The sequence below is a fragment of the Entelurus aequoreus genome, linkage group LG19, assembly GCF_033978785.1.
Source record: "Entelurus aequoreus isolate RoL-2023_Sb linkage group LG19, RoL_Eaeq_v1.1, whole genome shotgun sequence".
Lineage (NCBI taxonomy): Eukaryota > Metazoa > Chordata > Actinopteri > Syngnathiformes > Syngnathidae > Entelurus > Entelurus aequoreus.
Window position 1 is genome coordinate 2,498,938 of NC_084749.1, and position 21,461 is coordinate 2,520,398.

General features: G+C 38.8%; 1 protein-coding gene across 1 annotated transcript in view; it reads right to left on the bottom strand.

Annotated features, from left to right (window-relative positions):
• Nucleotides 1-21,461, bottom strand: part of LOC133634991 (collagen alpha-1(XI) chain-like) — a 277,932-nt gene that overhangs the window by 162,290 nt on the left and 94,181 nt on the right. The window contains exons 2-4 of the mRNA XM_062027654.1: nt 5,514-5,681; nt 3,467-3,680; nt 1,221-1,383 (exon numbers count right to left, since the gene is read on the bottom strand). Coding sequence (XP_061883638.1) covers nt 1,221-1,383; nt 3,467-3,680; nt 5,514-5,681 — 545 coding nt within the window. The remainder of the gene's footprint in view (nt 1-1,220; nt 1,384-3,466; nt 3,681-5,513; nt 5,682-21,461) is intronic.

Sequence of the window (21,461 nt, forward strand, 5' to 3'; positions counted from 1 at the left end):
TATTTCATGAATATTTCAAACCTTTTCTTTAGGGATGTCCGATAATGGCTTTTTGCCGATATTGTCCAACTCTTTAATTACCGATACCGATATCAACCGATACCGATATCAACCGATATATGCAGTCGTGAAATTAACACATTATTATGCCTAATTCGGACAACCAGGTATGGTGAAGATAAGGTACTTTTTAAAAAAATGAATCAAATAAAATAAGATAAATAAATTAAAAACATTTTCTTGAATAAAAAAGAAAGTACAACAATATAAAAACAGTTACATAGAAACTAGTAATGAATGAAAATGAGTAAAATTAACTGTTAAAGGTTAGTACTATTAGTGGAGCAGCAGCACGCACAATCATGTGTGCTTACGGACTGTATCCCTTGCAGACTGTATTGATATATATTGATATATAATGTAGGAACCACAATATTAATACCAGAAAGAAACAACTAGGGATGTCCGATAATGGCTTTTTGCCGATATCCGATATGCCGATATTGTCCAACTCTTTAATTACCGATACCGATATCAACCGATACCGACATCAACCGATATATACAGTCGTGGAATTAACACATTATTATGCCTAATTCGGACAACCAGGTATGGTGAAGATAAGGTACTTTTTAAAAAAAATGAATCAAATAAAATAAGATAAATAAATTAAAAACATTTTCTTGAATAAAAAAGAAAGTAATACAATATAAAAACAGTTACATAGAAACTAGTAATGAATGAAAATGAGTAAAATTAACTGTTAAAGGTTAGTACTATTAGTGGAGCAGCAGCACGCACAATCATGTGTGCTTACGGACGGTATCCTTTGCAGACTGTATTGATATATATTGATATATAATGTAGGAAGCAGAATATTAATAACAGAAAGAAACAACCCTTTTGTGTGAATGAGTGTAAATGGGGGAGGGAGGTTTTTTGGGTTGGTGCCCTAATTGTAAGTGTATCTTGTGTTTTTTATGTGGATTTAATAAAAAAAACAAAAACAAAAAAAAAACAAAAAAACGATACTGATATTAAAAAAAACGATAATTTCCGATATTACATTTTAACGCATTTATCGGCCGGTAATATCGGCAGACCGATATTATCGGACATCTCTACTTTTCTTCCTTTACCGGGTCTTGAACGTGACTGCACGACCGTCACCCTCGGGAGGGTAAAGCCGGTTTCAAAGCAACGGACGAGCGGGGCCGTACCTGAAATGCACCTGGGTCCGCCAGTCGGGATCCAAACACGGTGATGCCCTCCGTGCTGATGATGGCCCCGCCTCCTGGCGGCAGCTTTTGGGTGTCCACCTTCCGACAGTCCAGGAAGAGGGTGACGGACTCACCCTGAACTCTGTAGGCTATCCTGTGCCACCTGGGAGCAAAATAAAAAGGAATTATTTATGGAGCAAATAGAGCTGACAAAGTTAAGGCGTTAAATAGAATAAATTATCATATTAATCACGTTTAAATGCAGATTAATCACGCATTTATTTATTTTTTGCGCTAATTCTACAAAACCCAAAAGCAGTGGAGTTGTCACGTTGTCTAAATGGTAAATAAAAGCAGAATATTTGCAAATCCTTTTGAACTTATATTCAATTGAATAGACTGCAAAGACAAGATACTTAATGTTCACACTGAGAGCATCGTCTTGCTGAAATAAGCAGGGGCGTCCATGATAACGTCGCTTGGATGGCGACATGTGTTGCTCCAAAAACTGTATGTACCGTTCAGCATTAATGGCGCCTTCACAGATGTGTAAGTTACCCATGTCTTGGGCACTAATACACCCCCATACCATCACACATGCTGCCTTTTACACTTTGCGCCTAGAACAATCCGGATGGTTCCTTTCCTCTTTGGTCCGGAGGACACGACGTCCACAGTTTCCGACAACAATTTGAAATGTGGACTCGTCAGACCGCAGAACACTTTTCCACTTTGTATCAGTCCATCTCGGATGAGCTCGGGCCCAGCGATGCCGACTGCGTTTCTGGGTGTTGTTGATAAATGGCTGTGGCTTTGCATAGTAGAGTTTTAACTCGCACTTACAGATGTAGCGACCAACTGTAGTTACTGACAGTGGTTTTTCTGAAGTGTTCCTGAGCCCATGTGGTGATATCCTTTACACGCGGATGTGGCTTTTTGACGCCGTATATAATATCATGGCTTACGTGCAGTGATTTCTCCAGATTCTCTGAACCTTTTGATGATATTACGGAGCGTGGATGGTGAAATCCCTAAATTCCTTGCAATAGCAAAAGGCGTTTCTGGGTGTTGTTGATAAATGGCTTTCGCAATGCATGGTAGAGTTGCAACTTGCGCTTACAGATGCAGCGACAAACTGTAGTTTCTGAGCCCATGTGGTGATATCCTTTACACGCTGATGTGGCTTTTTGACGCAGTACCGCCTGAGGGATCGAAGGTCACGGGCATTCAATGTTGGTTTTCGGCCTTGCCGCTTACGTGCAGTGATTTCTCCAGATTCTCCGAACCTTTTGATGATGTTCCTGTTCCCGATTAGCCTGTTCACCAAACGAGCTAATATTTGCCAAAAAAAATAAAGTTTCCCAATTCAAACGTTAAATATCTTGTCTTTGCGGTCTATTCAATTGAATATAAGTTGAAAAGGATTAGCAAATCATTGTATTCTTGTTAGAACAATTATGTATATATTATCACACTAACTTTAGTATGCTTAAAGCCTGTTGCTTTAGTTATTAGCTATTGTGCTCAAGTTAGACTTTTCTAATCCATGCAAGGACAAAACTTCTTGTCTGAGGGTTGGCCTCAGCCACAGATGTTGTCTTTGTTTTAGCCCGCTAACAGCCAAGGACTTCAAGGACCTCAACGAAGATAAGACGACAACACGCAGACGAAGCAGGGGACAAGGCGAAATCACAAGGCCCCCAGCACATTCCGTCACGTATCGTGCGTCCTGGACCTGCTTTGCATAATATACTGTATGCGACCACTCCTTTTAAAGGCGGCCTTAGTGTTGTTGACTGTGGAACTCCTGAATAAATAGAGGAACGCAGGAGCTGAACCTTAGAGCGTCGGGCGAGACTGTGACTAAGTGTGCAGCTCCATGTGTTCTCATGAGCTAAATTGAACTCTTGTCTCTGCATGATTCCTTGCTTCTTGTCTGATTAATAAATGTCATCAGTGGTTAAACCTGACAATTGTGTTTTTATTTACCATTTACACAACGTGACAACTTCACCGCTTTTGGGTTTTTGTACAATAAAGACCATTTGTTGCCACCTTCTGCCTTGTTCTTGTCAGAGTGCACTCTGTCGGCTGCAGATTATGCAGTAAAGAGATATCTAGGAACATTATTTTCATATTGTTAAGAGGTAAAAACTAATAAAATGAAGCCCAAATCTACGTTTCATGGTTAGTGCCGTAACCATGACAACAACTAGCTGGAACTGAGTGGCAAAGATAATACCCACCCTCCATCAGCCAGGTTAACACCCTTGAAGGTGGGGTACATGTCGGGTGTGGGGTGCCTGGTCTGGTCCTTGAACAGGAAAACGGGCGAAGGGCCCACTTCGAGTCCCAGCTGCTGCACCCCCTGCTCGTCGTACACCGACAGCAGGAAAAACTGCAAACCCTTCTGGGCGCGCACGGTGGCCATCAGGGAGAACTCTGCAGGGAACTTGGAATCTGGACAGAGGAGGAGAGAAGAGATGCTCATTTACCGTGTTTTCCACACCATAGGGCGGACTGCCGATGAGCGGGTCTAGTCAGGTCTATTTTCATGGACTGGACTCTCACACTATTATGTTAGATCCACTATGGACTGGACTCTCACTATTATGTTAGATCCACTATGGACTGGACTCGCTCACTATTATGTTAGATCCACTATGGACTGGACTCTCACTATTATGTTAGATCCACTATGGACTGGACTCTCACTATTATGTTAGATCTACTATGGACTGGACTCTCACTATTATGTTAGATCCACTATGGACTGGACTCTCACTATTATGTTAGATCTACTATGGACTGGACTTTCACTATTATGTTAGATCCACTATGGACTGGACTCTCACTATTATGTTAGATCCACTATGGACTGGACTCTCACTATTATGTTAGATCCACTATGGACTGGACTTTCACACTATTATGTTAGATCCACTATGGACTGGACTTTCACACTATTATGTTAGATCCACTATGGACTGAACTCTCACTATTATGTTAGATCCACTATGGACTGGACTTTCACACTATTATGTTAGATCCACTATGGACTGGATTCTCACTATTATGTTAGATCCACTATGGACTGGACTCTCACTATTATGTTAGATCCACTATGGACTGGACTCTCACTATTATGTTAGATCCACTATGGACTGGACTCTCACTATTATGTTAGATCCACTATGGACTGGACTCTCACACTATTATGTTAGATCCACTATGGACTGGACTCTCACTATTATGTTAGATCCACTATGGACTGGACTCTCACACTATTATGTTAGATCCACTATGGACTGGACTCTCACACTATTATGTTAGATCCACTATGGACTGGACTCTCACTATTATGTTAGATCCACTATGGACTGGACTCTCACTATTATGTTAGATCCACAATGGACTGGACTCTCACACTATTATGTTAGATCCACTATGGACTGGACTCTCACTATTATGTTAGATCCACTATGGACTGGACTCTCACTATTATGTTAGATCCACAATGGACTGGACTCTCACTATTATGTTAGATCCACTATGGACTGGACTCTCACACTATTATGCTAGATCCACTATGGACTGGACTCTCACTATTACGTTAGATCCACTATGGACTGGACCCTCACTATTATGTTAGATCCACTATGGACTGGACTCTCAATATTATGTTAGATCCACTATGGACTGGACTCTCAATATTATGTTAGATCCACTATGGACTAGACCCTCACTATTATGTTAGATCCACTATGGACTGGACTCTCACTATTATGTTAGATCCACTATGGACTGGACTCTCACACTATTATGTTAGATCCACTATGGACTGGACTCTCACATAGTGTGAGAGTCCACAGTGTGAGAGTCCAGTCCATAGTGGATCTAGCATAATAGTGAGAGTCCAGTCCATAGTGGATCTAACATAATAGTGAGAGAGTCCAGTCCATAACAAAAAATGAGTGTCGGATGTATTGCACTCGAAGGGTAATATTGCACAGTAGAGTATTAAGGTAGGATATTGTATAGGGGTGAATTATTTATTATAAGTTTGAGTTGAAGATGGCGACAGATCTGGGAAAGAAGATGTCTCTGACTGAGCCTGTTTGTTTGTTTGTAAAATAGCTTCGAGGTCGGTAAGCACAACCAGAATCACGCCGCACATAAGGCGCTCTGTCGATTTTTGAAAAAATGAAAGGACTTTAAGTGCGCCTTATAGTCCGAAAAAATGTGGTAAATTGCAGCTGATAAAAAAGTGAATAAATAATAGGAAATGACTACCAGGAAAAAGCTGCTTGGTGGGAGCGCTGAGTTGAATCTTCCGGTCTATTTTGAAGGCCTGCTGGGTTCCCTCCGCTCCCGTCCGGCTGCTGCAGAGACCAGGATGCACGGACACTCCCTCCATCTTCTCAGATAGCTCCAGCACTTGCAGAACGTCAATGGAATGAGCTGGAATTGGAAGAAAAAAAAAGACAATAATGTTATCTTGCTTTCTGCTCAGCGCTGGAATGGAGGTGTGCGTCCGGCAGGTGCGGGCGACGTCCCGCTTTTAGTCGTTAAACTCTACGGGCGTTGTTGTTAAGTGCCGCTTGTCGCTTCTAACGGGCGGGATTTAGTGTGGCTGCGAGCCGCTCTTAAAAAGGCTTCCTGCTTCCTAGGAGACGTAAAAAAGGGAATCTTCCTGGTAGATGTGAGGGTGTTGTTGTGGTGAAGTGCGTTAATTGCAGCACACCTGACAGCTGCAGCACACTTGAGTAACACCAGGTGACATTCACACCAGGTGGACTTACTTTTCTACCTTCATGTTCAAACAGCTTGCTCATCAAGATGACAACAAGATATTATTCATTCACTTTCATAACAATGTAGTCAAATACTTCCTGGTCCTGTTTCATAATCAGAATCAGAAAAATTGTAATAATCCCTGAGGGGGGAATTTAGATTTTTTTTTTTAGCACAATCCCATTCAAGATCAGGGGCCGTATTTATCAAGCGTCTTAGTATTGTTCAGTAAAAAAAATATTACAGTACCACTGTTTTTTTGGGGGGGTGGGGGGTTACGGAAAAAGCTGGCAGCTTAGTTGCCAGAATTTTACTATTAAATGGGGTTTTTACAACATGATATTGTTCATGGAAAAACAGCACAAGTTTTTTTTGTTTATTCTGGCAACTTAGCTGCCGGTTATTCTACCATAAAAAAAGTACACCGTAATACACCGTTAAAAACAACAACCGTAGATTTTACAGTCAAAAACTGCCAGCTCAGTCAACAGAATTTTAACGCAAAAATTAAATAAATATTAGAATAATTATGTATATATTATCACACAACTCTTATGTTTAAGGGCCGTTGCTATAGTTATTATCAATTGTGCTGAAATTGTATTTTTTTCTTTGTCTGTGCAAAGCTGGCAATCCGAAAGATTGCAAGCCGGTCTCGTATCAGTGTTTGTTTCCAGAATCGGCCTGCTGACCGCCAAGGCCGAACATCGAGTACCGTGACGCAGACAGAGCAGAGGCAAGGCAATATCACCAGTAAAAAAAAAAATTCAGTCAAAGGCCGGACTCCATGGAGGGGGTCCGGATTGAGGCCGAGGGGAAAAAAACCTCATAGCCATAAAAAAAAAATTCCGTTTACAGTAATACACCGTTAAAAACAACAACCGTAGATTTTACAGTCAAAAACTGCCAGCTCAGTCAACATAATTTTAACGCAAAAATTTAAATAAATGTTAGAATAATTATGTATATATTATCACACAACTCTTATGTTTAAGGGCCGTTGCTATAGTTATTATCAATTGTGCTGAAATTGTATTATTTTCTTTGTCTGTGCAAAGCTGGCAATCCAAAAGATTGCAAGCCGGTCTCGTATCAGTGTTTGTTTCCAGAATCGGCCTGCTGACTGCCAAGGCCGAACATCGAGTACCGTGACGCAGACAGAGCAGAGACAAGGCAATATCACCAGTAAAAAAAAATATTCAGTCAAAGGCCGGACTCCATGGAGGGGGTCCGGATTGAGGCCGAGGGGGAAAAAAACCTCATAGCCATAAAAAGAAATATTTCCATTTACAGTAATACACCGTTAAAAACAACAACCGTAGATTTTACAGTCAAAAACTGCCAGCTCAGTCAACAGAATTTTTAACGCAAAAATTAAATAAATGTTAGAATAATTATGTATATATTATCACACAACTCTTATGCTTAAGGGCCGTTGCTATAGTTATTATCAATCGTGCTGAAATTGTATTTTTTTCTTTGTCTGTGCAAAGCTGGCAATCCAAAAGATTGCAAGCCGGTCTCGTATCAGTGTTTGTTTCCAGAACTGGCCTGCTGACTGCCAAGGCCGAACATCGAGTACCGTGACGCAGACAGAGCAGAGACAAGGCAATATCACCAGTAAAAAAAAAAATTCAGTCAAAGGCCGGACTCAATGGAAGGGGTCCGGATTGAGGCCGAGGGGAAAAAAAACCTCATAGCCATAAAAATAAATATTTCCGTTTACAGTAATACACCGTTAAAAACAACAACCGTAGATTTTACAGTCAAAAACTGCCAGCTCAGTCAACAGAATTTTAACGCAAAAATTAAATAAATGTTAGAATAATTATGTATATATTATCACACAACTCTTATGTTTAAGGGCCGTTGCTATAGTTATTATCAATTGTGCTGAAATTTTATTTTTTTCTTTGTCTGTGCAAAGCTGACAATCCGAAAGATTGCAAGCCGGTCTCGTATCAGTGTTTGTTTCCAGAATCGGCCTGCTGACCGCCAAGGCCGAACATCGAGTACCGTGACGCAGACAGAGCAGAGACAAGGCAATACCACCAGGAAAAAAAATATTCAGTCAAAGGCCGGACTCCATGGAGGGGGTCCGGATTGAGACCGAGGGGAAAAAAAACCTCATGGCCATAAAAATAAATATTTCCGTTTACAGTAATACACCGTTAAAAACAACAACCGTAGATTTTACAGTCAAAAACTGCCAGCTCAGTCAACAGAATTTTAACGTAAAAATGTAAATAAATGTTAGAATAATTATGTATATATTATCACACAACTCTTATGCTTAAGGGCCGTTGCTATAGTTATTATCAATTGTGCTGAAATTGTATTTTTTTCTTTGTCTGTGCAAAGCTGGCAATCCGAAAGATTGCAAGCCGGTCTCGTATCAGTGTTTGTTTCCAGAATCGGCCTGCTGACTGCCAAGGCAGAACATCGAGTACCGTGACGCAGACAGAGCAGAGGCAAGGCAATATCACCAGTAAAAAAAAAAATTCAGTCAAAGGCCGGACTGCATGGAGGGCCGAGGGAAAAAAAACCTCATGGCCATAAAAATAAATATTTCCGATTACAGTAATACACCGTTAAAAACAACAACCGTAGATTTTACAGTCAAAAACTGCCAGCTCAGTCGACAGAATTTTAACGCAAAAATGTAAATAAATGTTAGAATAATTATGTATATATTATCACACAACTCTTATGTTTAAGGGCCGTTGCTATAGTTATTATCAATTGTGCTGAAATTGTATTTTTTTCTTTGTCTGTGCAAAGCTGGCAATCCGAAAGATTGCAAGCCAGTCTCGTATCAGTGTTTGTTTCCAGAATCGGCCTGCTGACTGCCAAGGCCGAACATTGAGTACCGTGACGCAGACAGAGCAGAGGAAAGGCAATATCACCAGTAAAAAAAAAAAATCAGTCAAAGGCCGGACTCCATGGAGGGGGTCCGGATTGAGGCCGAGGGGGAAAAAAAACTCATAGCCATAAAAATAAATATTTCCGTTTACAGTAATACACCGTTAAAAAACAACAACCGTAGATTTTACAGTCAAAAACTGCCAGCTCAGTCAACAGAATTTTAACGCAAAAATTTAAATAAATGTTAGAATAATGATGTATATATTATCACACAACTCTTATGCTTAAGGGCCGTTGCTATAGTTATTATCAATCGGGCTGAAATTGTATTTTTTCTTTGTCTGTGCAAAGCTGGCAATCCAAAAGATTGCAAGCCGGTCTCGTATCAGTGTTTGCTTCCAGAATCGGCCTGCTGACTGCCATGGCCGAACATCGAGTACCGTGACGCAGACAGAGCAGAGACAAGGCAATATCACCAGTAAAAAAAAAAATTCAGTCAAAGGCCGGACTCCATGGAGGGGGTCCGGATTGAGGCCGAGGGGGAAAAAACTCATAGCCATAGCACACATAAACAAGTTACATAGAATCAACAAAACTTGCAACAGAGGGGAGGGAGTGGGAGCTACGGAGGCCGGCTGCTGCTTTATAAGCGCTCCTCAGCTTATTTGCTTTGATTTAAAAAAAAAATTATAAAAAAATTAAAAAATCCTCTTCTGTCTTCCTTACCTTCTTAGCTTGCTGTATTTGTGTGTGAATTTCATGCACTCATTTTTAAAATAAATAAAAAGCATGTGTGTTTAAACACAACAAACATTTGTGTTTTTTTTCATTCATTAAAAAAATATTTAATTGTATATACTATTATTTATTAGCTATTTTATCAAAAATAATTGAAATAACATTTGTGTTTAAAAACAAAAATAGGTTCAACCTATGTGATTTGTATTTAAATTGATTTATTTAATTGTATTCATTCATGATTTAATTTAGTCATTATTTATTTATATATAACAGAAATTAATCTAAAAAGCATGTGTGTTTAAATACAACAAACTTAACATTTATGGGGTTTTTTCATTTAATAAAAAAAATACGTAATTGCTGTTATTTATTTATTATCTATTATATAAAAAAATAACATTTGTGTTTAAAAAATATATATATTTAAATTGGTTTATTTAATTGTATTCATTTATGATTTAATGTATTCATTATTTATCTATATATAACAGAAATGAATTTAAAAAGCATGTGTGTTTAAACACAACAAACATTTCTGTTTTTTTTCATTCATTAAAAAATATATTTAATTGTATATACTATTATTTATTAGCTATTTTATCAAAAATAATTGAAATAACATTTGTGTTTAAAAACAAAAATAGGTTCAACCTACGTGATTTGTATTTAAATTGGTTTATTTAATTGTATTCATTCATGATTTAATTTATTCATTATTTATTTATATATAACAGAAATTAATCTAAAAAGCATGTGTGCTTAAATACAACACACATTTGTGAGTTTTTTTTCATTAATTAAAAACAAATATTTAATTGTATATACTATTATTTATTAGCTATTTTATCAAAAATAATTTCAATAACATTTGTGTTAAAAAAAAAATAGGTTCAACCTACGTGATTTGTATTTAAATTGGTTTATTTAATTGTATTCATTCATGATTTAATTTATTAATTATTTATTTATATATAACATAAATTAATTTAAAAAGCATGTGTGTTTAAATACAACAAACTTAACATTTGTGGGGGGTTTTCATTTAATAAAAAAAAAATGTAATTGCTGTTATTTATTTATTATCTATTATATAAAAAAAATAACATTTGTGTTTAAAACATATATATATATATTTAAATTGGTTTATTTAATTGTATTCATTTATGATTTAATGTATTCATTATTTTTTTTTTATATATAACAGAAATGAATTTAAAAAGTATGTGTGTTTAAACACAACAAACATTTGTGTTTTTTTTCATTAATTAAAAAAAAATATTTAATTGTATATACTATTATTTATTAGCTATTTTATCAAAAGTAATTGAAATAAAATTTGTGTTTAAAAACAAAAATAGGTTCAACCTACGTGATTTGTATTTAAATTGGTTTATTTAATTGTATTCATTCATGATTTAATTTATTCATTATTTATTTATATATAACAGAAATTAATCTAAAAAGCATGTGTGCTATTTATTCATCATTTATTTATATATAACAAATTAATTTAAAAAGCATGTGTGTTTGAATACAACACACGTTTGTGTTTTTTTTTTAATTAATTAAAAAACATATTTAATTGTATATACTATCATTTATTAGCTATTTTATCAAAAATAATATAAATAACATTGTGTTTAAAACCAAAAAAGATGATGTTTTAAGTTACTACTATGATTTGTCTGCTCGCCGGGAACTCATTGAAACACAAAGTTTTGTGTCAGTTTTGGCGCTAGGAATTTTCCAAATGGGGCCCCATCAAGTCATAAAAATGGGGTCCCACGGTACATTTTTGGGGTGGACAAGCGGTAAAAAATGGATGGATGGATCTCACATACTATATTGTGTTTTGGAAAAAGGTTTTCATAAACATTACTTAATTAATTAAAAAAATAATACAAAAATAAACACATTTTTATTTATATGTAAATGTATTCAGTTATAAACATTTATTCACTTTCTTCTTTCCTTCATGGATCTAAACTTTACCGCAGTTTTTTCTATATTTTTATTGCAATATTTTCAGAACGTGTTCGTTCTATTTTTGGCCAAAGTAAGACCAAAGAAAACCATCTGAACTTGTCTTTATTTTTTGGTTTTAATGCCATGATTTTAATAGTCCGGCCCGCCTGTGCACACATTTTCCTCCATGCGGCCCCTGAGCTAAAATGAGTTTGACACCCCTGGTCTAAGTTTGACACCCCTGCTCTGAGCCATAATCATCATCCTTGAACCTGGTCTGAGCCATAATCATCATCATTGATCCTGGTCTAAGCCATAATCATCATCATTGAACCTGGTCTGAGCCATAATCATCATCATTGAACCTGGTCTGAGCCATAATCATCATCATTGAACCTGGTCTGAGCCATAATCATCATCATTGAACCTGGTCTGAGTCATAATCATCATCATTGAACCTGGTCTGAGCCATAATCATCATCATTGAACCAGGTCTGAGCCATAATCATCATCATTGAACCTGGTCTGAGCCATAATCATCATCATTGAACCTGGTCTGAGCCATATTCATCATCATTGATCCTGGTCTAAGCCATAATCATCATCATTGAACCTGGTCTGAGCCATAATCATCATCATTGAACCTGGTCTGAGCCATAATCATCATCATTGAACCTGGTCTGAGCCATAATCATCATCATTGAACCTGGTCTGAGTCATAATCATCATCATTGAACCTGGTCTGAGCCATAATCATCATCATTGAACCTGGTCTGAGCCATAATCATCATCATTGAACCAGGTCTGAGCCATAATCATCATCATTGAACCTGGTCTGAGCCATAATCATCATCATTGAACCTGGTCTGAGCCATAATCATCATCATTGAACCTGGTCTAAGCCATAATCATCATCATTGAACCTGGTCTGAGCCATAATCATCATCATTGAACCTGGTCTGAGCCATAATCATCATCATTGAACCTGGTCTAAGCCATAATCATCATCCTTAAACCTGCTCTAAGCCATAATCATCATCATTGAACCTGGTCTGAGCCATAATCATCATCATTGAACCTGGTCTGAGCCATAATCATCATCATTGAACCAGGTCTGAGCCATAATCATCATCATTGAACCTGGTCTAAGCCATAATCATCATCATTGAACCTGGTCTGAGCCATAATCATCATCATTGAACCTGGTCTAAGCCATAATCATCATCCTTAAACCTGCTCTAAGCCATAATCATCATCATTGAACCTGGTCTGAGCCATAATCATCATCATTGAACCTGGTCTGAGCCATAATCATCATCATTGAACCAGGTCTGAGCCATAATCATCATCATTGAACCTGGTCTAAGCCATAATCATCATCATTGAACCAGGTCTGAGCCATAATCATCATCATTGAACCTGGTCTGAGCCATAATCATCATCATTGAACCTGGTCTAAGCCATAATCATCATCATTGAACCAGGTCTGAGCCATAATCATCATCATTGAACCTGGTCTGAGCCATAATCATCATCATTGAACCTGGTCTGAGCCATAATCATCTTCATTGAACCTGGTCTGAGCCATCATCATTGAACCTGGTCTGAGCCATAATCATCATCATTGAACTTGGTCTGAGCCATCATCATTGAACCTGGTCTGAGCCATAATCATCATCATTGAACCTGGTCTGAGCCATCATCATTGAACCTGGTCTGAGCCATCATCATTGAACCTGGTCTGAGCCAAAATCATCATCATTGAACCTGGTCTGAGCCATAATCATCATCATTGAACCTGGTCTGAGCCATAATCATCATCATTGAACCTGGTCTGAGCCATAATCATCATCATTGAACCTGGTCTGAGCCATAATCATCATCATTGAACCTGGTCTGAGCCATCATCATTGAACCTGGTCTGAGCCATAATCCTCATCATTGAACCTGGTCTGAGCCATCATCATTGAACCTGGTCTGAGCCATCATCATTGAACCTGGTCTGAGCCATCATCATTGAACCTGGTCTAAGCCATAATCATCATCATTGAACCTGGTCTAAGTCATAATCATCATCATTGAACCTGGACTGAGCCATCATCATTGAACCTGGTCCGAGCCATCATCATTGAACCTGGTCTGAGCCATAATCATCATCATTGAACCTGGTCTGAGCCATCAACATTGAACCTGGTCTGGGCCATCATCATTGAACCTGGTCTGAGCCATCATCATTGAACCTGGTCTGAGCCATAATCATCATCATTGAACCTGGTCTAAGCCATAATCATCATCATTGAACCAGGTCTGAGCCATAATCATCATCATTGAACCTGGTCTGAGCCATAATCATCATCATTGAACCTGGTCTAAGCCATAATCATCATCATTGAACCAGGTCTGAGCCATAATCATCATCATTGAACCTGGTCTGAGCCATAATCATCATCATTGAACCTGGTCTGAGCCATAATCATCATCATTGAACCTGGTCTGAGCCATCATCATTGAACCTGGTCTGAGCCATAATCATCATCATTGAACTTGGTCTGAGCCATCATCATTGAACCTGGTCTGAGCCATAATCATCATCATTGAACCTGGTCTGAGCCATCATCATTGAACCTGGTCTGAGCCATCATCATTGAACCTGGTCTGAGCCAAAATCATCATCATTGAACCTGGTCTGAGCCATAATCATCATCATTGAACCTGGTCTGAGCCATAATCATCATCATTGAACCTGGTCTGAGCCATCATCATTGAACCTGGTCTGAGCCATAATCCTCATCATTGAACCTGGTCCGAGCCATCATCATTGAACCTGGTCTGAGCCATCATCATTGAACCTGGTCTGAGCCATCATCATTGAACCTGGTCTAAGCCATAATTATCATCATTGAACCTGGTCTAAGCCATAATTATCATCATTGAACCTGGTCTAAGCCATAATCATCATCATTGAACCTGGACTGAGCCATCATCATTGAACCTGGTCCGAGCCACCATCATTGAACCTGGTCTGAGCCATAATCATCATCATTGAACCTGGTCTGAGCCATCAACATTGAACCTGGTCTGGGCCATCATCATTGAACCTGGTCTGAGCCATCATCATTGAACCTGGTCTGAGCCATAATCATCATCATTGAACCTGGTCTGAGCCATAATCATCATCATTGAACCTGGTCTGAGCCATAATCATCATCATTGAACCTGGTCTGAGCCATAATCATCATCATTGAACCTGGTCTGAGCCATAATCATCATCATTGAACCTGGTCTGAGCCATCATCATTGAACCTGGTCTGAGCCATCATCATTGAACCTGGTCAGAGCCATCATCATTGAACCTGGTCTGAGCCATAATCATCATCATTGAACCTGGTCTGAGCCATAATCATCATCCTTGAACCTGGTCTGAGCCATAATCATCATCATTGAACCTGGTTTAAGCCATAATCATCATCCTTGAACCTGGTCTGAGCCATAATCATCATCATTGAACCTGGTCTGAGCCATAATCATCATCATTGAACCTGGTCTGAGCCATAATCATCATCATTGAACCTGGTCTAAGCCATAATCATCATCATTGAACCTGGTCTGAGCCATAATCATCATCATTGAACCTGGTCTGAGCCATAATCATCATCATTGAACCTGGTCTGAGCCATAATCATCATCATTGAACCTGGTCTGAGCCATAATCATCATCATTGAACCTGGTCTGAGCCATCATCATTGAACCTGGTCTGAGCCATCATCATTGAACCTGGTCTAAGCCATAATCATCATCATTGAACCTGGTCTAAGCCATAATCATCATCATTGAACCTGGTCTGAGCCATCATCATTGAACCTGGTCTAAGCCATAATCATCATCATTGAACCTGGTCTAAGCCATAATCATCATCATTGAACCTGGTCTGAGCCATAATCATCATCATTGAACCTGGTCTAAGCCATAATCATCATCATTGAACCTGGTCTGGGCCATAATCATCATCATTGAACCTGGTCTAAGCCATAATCATCATCATTGAACCTGCTCTGAGCCATAATCTTCATCATTGAACCTGGTCTGAGCCATAATCATCATCATTGAACCTGGTCTGAGCCATAATCATCATCCTTAAACCTGGTCTGAGCCATAATCATCATCATTGAACCTGGTCTAAGCCATAATCATCATCATTGAACCTGGTCTGAGCCATAATCATCATCATTGAACCTGCTCTGAGCCATAATCTTCATCATTGAACCTGGTCTGAGCCATAATCATCATCATTGAACCTGGTCTAAGCCATAATCATCATCCTTAAACCTGGTCTGAGCCATAATCATCATCATTGAACCTGGTCTAAGCCATAATCATCATCATTGAACCTGGTCTGAGCCATAATCATCATCATTGAACCTGGTCTAAGCCATAATCATCATCATTGAATCTGGTCTGAGCCATAATCATCATCATTGAACCTGGTCTGAGCCATAATCATCATCATTGAACCAGGTCTGAGCCATAATCATCATCATTGAACCTGGTCTAAGCCATAATCATCATCATTGAACCTGGTCTGAGCCATAATCATCATCATTGAACCTGGTCTGAGCCATAATCATCATCATTGAACCTGGTCTAAGCCATAATCATCATCATTGAACCTGGTCTGAGCCATAATCATCATCATTGAACCTGGTCTGAGCAATCAACATTGAACCTGGTCTAAGCCATAATCATCATCATTGAATCTGGTCTGAGCCATAATCATCATCATTGAACCAGGTCTGAGCCATAATCATCATCATTGAACCTGGTCTAAGCCATAATCATCATCATTGAACCTGGTCTGAGCCATAATCATCATCATTGAACCTGGTCTAAGCCATAATCATCATCATTGAACCTGGTCTGAGCCATAATCCTCATCATTGAACCTGGTCTGAGCAATCATCATTGAACCTGGTCTGTGCCATAATCATCATCATTGAACCTGGTCTGAGCCATCATCATTGAACCTGGTCTGAGCCATCATCATTGAACCTGGTCTGAGCCATAATCATCATCCTTGAACCTGGTCTGAGCCATCATCATTCAACCTGGTCTGAGCCATCATCATCATCATTGAACCTGGTCTGAGCCATAATCATCATCATTGAACCTGGTCTGAGCCATAATCATCATCATTGAACCTGGTCTAAGCCATAATCATCATCATTGAACCTGGTCTGAGCCATAATCATCATCATTGAACCTGGTCTGAGCAATCAACATTGAACCTGGTCTAAGCCATAATCATCATCATTGAATCTGGTCTGAGCCATAATCATCATCATTGAACCAGGTCTGAGCCATAATCATCATCATTGAACCTGGTCTAAGCCATAATCATCATCATTGAACCTGGTCTGAGCCATAATCATCATCATTGAACCTGGTCTAAGCCATAATCATCATCATTGAACCTGGTCTGAGCCATAATCCTCATCATTGAACCTGGTCTGAGCAATCATCATTGAACCTGGTCTGTGCCATAATCATCATCATTGAACCTGGTCTGAGCCATCATCATTGAACCTGGTCTGAGCCATCATCATTGAACCTGGTCTGAGCCATAATCATCATCCTTGAACCTGGTCTGAGCCATCATCATTCAACCTGGTCTGAGCCATCATCATCATCATTGAACCTGGTCTGAGCCATAATCATCATCATTGAACCTGGTCTGAGCCATAATCATCATCATTGAACCTGGTCTGAGCCATCATCATCATCATTGAACCTGGTCTGAGCCATCATCATCATCATTGAACCTGGTCTGAGCCATAATCATCAAAATGATATCACGTTTGCATGTTATTAGCCAATGACATATATTAGTAGAGATTATTCTAGATTGTACCTAATGGCATGACTGGTTTTATTGGGACAAGCAGTAGAAAAGGGATGGATGGTACTTTTTCCTCACTTATTATTTGTCTTTGGTACATTAATGCAATGTTTTTCAACCTTTATTGAGCCAAAAAAAAACGAAACTCAGTTAACAGTAAAAAGTTGTTGGATATGACTTTAAAGCATAACCAAGCATACCTCACTATAGCTCTTGTCTCAAAGTAGGTGTACTGTCACCACCTGTCACATCACACCATGACTTATTTGGACTTTTTTGCTGTTTTCCTGTGTGTAGTGTTTTAGTTCTTGTCTTGCGCTCCTATTTTAGTGGCTTTTTCTCTTTTTTGGGTATTTTCCTGTAGCAGTTTCATGTCTTCCTTTGAGCGATATTTCCCGCATCTACTTTTGTTTTAGCAATTTTTATCCTATTTTGTGGGGGACATTGTTGATTGTCATGTCATGTTCGGATGTACATTGTGGACGTCGTCTTTGCGCCACAGTAAGTCTTTGCCGTCGTCCAGCATTCTGTTTTTTGTTTACTTTGTAGCCAGTTATGTTGTAGTTTAGTTCTGCATAGCCTTCCCTAAGCTTCAATGCCTTTTCTTAAGGGCACTCACCTTTTGTTTATTTTTGGTTTAAGCATTAGACACCTTTTTTTACCTGCATCCTGCCTTCCGCTGTTTCCGACATCTACAAAGCAATTAGCTACCTGCTGCCACCTACTGATATGGAAGAGTATTACACGGTTACTCTGCCGAGCTCTAGACAGCACCGACACTCAACAACAACACATCATTTGCAGACTATAATAACTGGTTTTCTAAACATATTTTTTAACCCAAATAGGTGAAATTAGATAATCTCACACTGCATTGTAATCTTTTGTTTTGTGATTGTGTGATGTTTATTTTTGCCTGGACTTCAGGAAGAATAGTCTCCACTGCGGTGTAGACTAATGGGGATCCATAATAAACTAAACTAAACTAAATATATCTGATACATCAGTAAGATTTAGAACTTTGTTGTAAAAATCTCTGTGTGTGTCAGTTTGCACGTACTGTTCACACGTGCTAAATACATTGCACGTGCTGTATAATATTTGTTGCATCTTCTCCAAGTATTGTGGGCGTTTCGATGATCAAAATTAGAGATGTCCGATAATATCGGACTGCCGATAGTATCGGCCGATAAATGCTTTAAAATGTGATATCGGAAATTATCGGTATCGGTTTCAAAAAGTAAAATGTATGGCTTTTTAAAACGCCGCTGTGTACACGGATGTGGGGAGAAACCTTAAAGGCACTGCCTTTGCGCGCCGGCCCAATCACATAATATCTACGGCTTTTCACACACACAAGTGAATGCGAGGCATACTTGGTCAACAGCCATACAGGTCACACTGAGGGTGGCCGTATAAACGACTTTAACACTGTTACAAATATGCGCCACACTGTGAACCCACACCAAACAAGAATGACAAACACATTTCGGGAGAACTTCCGCACCGTAACACAACACAACAAATACCCGGAACCCCTTGCAGCACTAACTCTTCAGGGACGCTACAATCTACACCCCCCGCTACCCCCTACCCACCACCTCAACCTCCTCATGCTCTCTCAGGGAGAGCACGTCCCAAATTCCAAGCTGCTGTTTTGAGGCATGTTAAAAAAATAGAATAGAATAGAATAGAATAGAAAGTACTTTATTGATCCCTGGGGGAAATTCAGCAGAAAATAATGAAATAATAATAATAATAATAACAAATATTAATGAATAATAATAATAACAAAATAATGCACTTTGTGACTTCAATAATAAATATGGCAGTGCCATGTTGGCCTTTTTTTTGTCCATAACTTGAGTTGATTTATTTTGGAAAACCTTGTTACATTGTTTAATGCATCCAGCAGGGGCATCACAACAAAATTAGGCATCATAATGTGTTAATTCCACGACTGTATATATCGGTATCGGTTGATATCGGAATCGGTAATCAAGAGTTGGAAAATAACGGAATATCGGCAAAAAAGCCATTATCGGACATCTCTAATTTTGCATATTTCTGAAGACAGAAACGCCAAATGGATTACGCTCACTCAACCAACGCAATCCACTTTGCACAAGTTTAGTAGATCAACTTTGCGTGTGCTATCAAGTTTGCATGGGTTTTAGTTAGTGGATCAGGCCCTTTCTATTTGTCCAACTATCACATATAGGTACATGAAAAAGTACCACCAGATGAAGCCTGCGTACCAACAGTAGTACTCGCACCCAACGTTCCCTCTAAGGTGCGCGCCTGTGCAATTGCGCACTGCTCAAGCGTCCTCTGCGCACAGCAAATCTACGCCACGCACAAAATCTAATAAAAAAATAAGCGCATAACAATTTCCGACACACGGACACGACAGAGAAAACGGTTTTCGTCATCATTGTTCAAATATTGTAACGTCTGTCGAGACGCTTTGAGGACGTGAATTCCATCCGTCGCTTCACTGAGCAAAACTCTTTATTGTCGGCCATAAACACATCACCAAAACAATAGTAAAAAAAATGATATCTAGCAAAAGTGGTCATTTTCTGCAGTACAAACCAGACCAAAAGCAACTTTGTTATATCAACAGCAGCCGCTCGCTCTTTCTCACTTGCGCCAACACATGCACATATGGCACTTAGCCAGCGATGCGTTTACAGACACACAAAAAGTCGGACAACTCCAACACCACACATAAAGTGTCATTCCAGGTCGTTACACTATGATTTACCAATCAAATGTGTGCTTATTCTAGTGTCATTTATTAGGAATCTTCATTTATAAATATTAATCATGAAATGCTGTTAGTATATTAAATAAATACTAATAAAAATATATATTTTACAAACAGGAAGTTGCAGGAATGTACACATGATCCGCTGCTTACATCTCATTGTGCAACATGTGAATGTTTTAATGGGAACTAAATGCAATGTCTGAAAGGGGTACAAACTATTTCCAAAGGAGGACCTCCACCCAGACAAACAATACAAGTACACAGTTCATGAAAAACAATATTTTTTATTATTGTCATTGTAAGTAGGGATGATACTCGAAACCGGTTTTCCCGGTTGTTTGATAAGAAAATAACCGAGTCCTCGGACTCAAATCCGTTTTTGAGAACCGGTACCCGTTATCGAGACCACTATAGTAAAGGAAAAGAGTTGATTCTTTATTCGAATCCCGTCCCGACCAGAAATGCTCCGTGGGACATCACAAGAAATGACGTCACGTAGCTCAGTCATTAGGCGCAGATAGCGAAAGCAGGAAAACAATGGACGGGAAAAAGCGCTCCAAGGTGTAATAAAGTTCAAAACAAAAGCTATAATCCATCGAATAACTTTACTGAGAGATTTGAGCAGGGTAAAACACATGACGAACACTTTTACGACCAACCGGAAACATAGCAACCAGGCTAGCAACGCACCACCTTTATGGCAGCTGTCGCAACGTTCTTAAAACAACCGCAGCACATACATATATACACAACATATCTCCCTTTTTTAACTTTTGTTTTTCTTTCCTTGTAAACAAAACAAAATCACACTGTAGATGTGTTGTCTGTCTAATTATAAATAATGCAGACGAGGCGTGTTGGCTGAGTTCTTGACGTTTACTTTCACAGCGTGGCAACATGCAACACTTTTCGGGGCTACCGCGCATGCTCGTAACTCCCGTTGCATGCTGGGTAGTGTAGTTGTTATATTCTATAGCTCATAACATTTTCCCCCCTATAAAGAAATAATGTTAACTCAATAAAGTGTATTTCTTTTTTTAGCTTTAACTTTTCATTTTTTAGCATTGTAACCACATTTGCAAACAACTTTTCTCTTCATAGAATTTTCTTTCAATAAAGAAATAAAGTGCAAAAATGTCAAAGCATCATAACAAACAGTTATGTTCCAATAGCAGCAGAAGTGCACTTTTTGGAGAGCTGTATTATTTT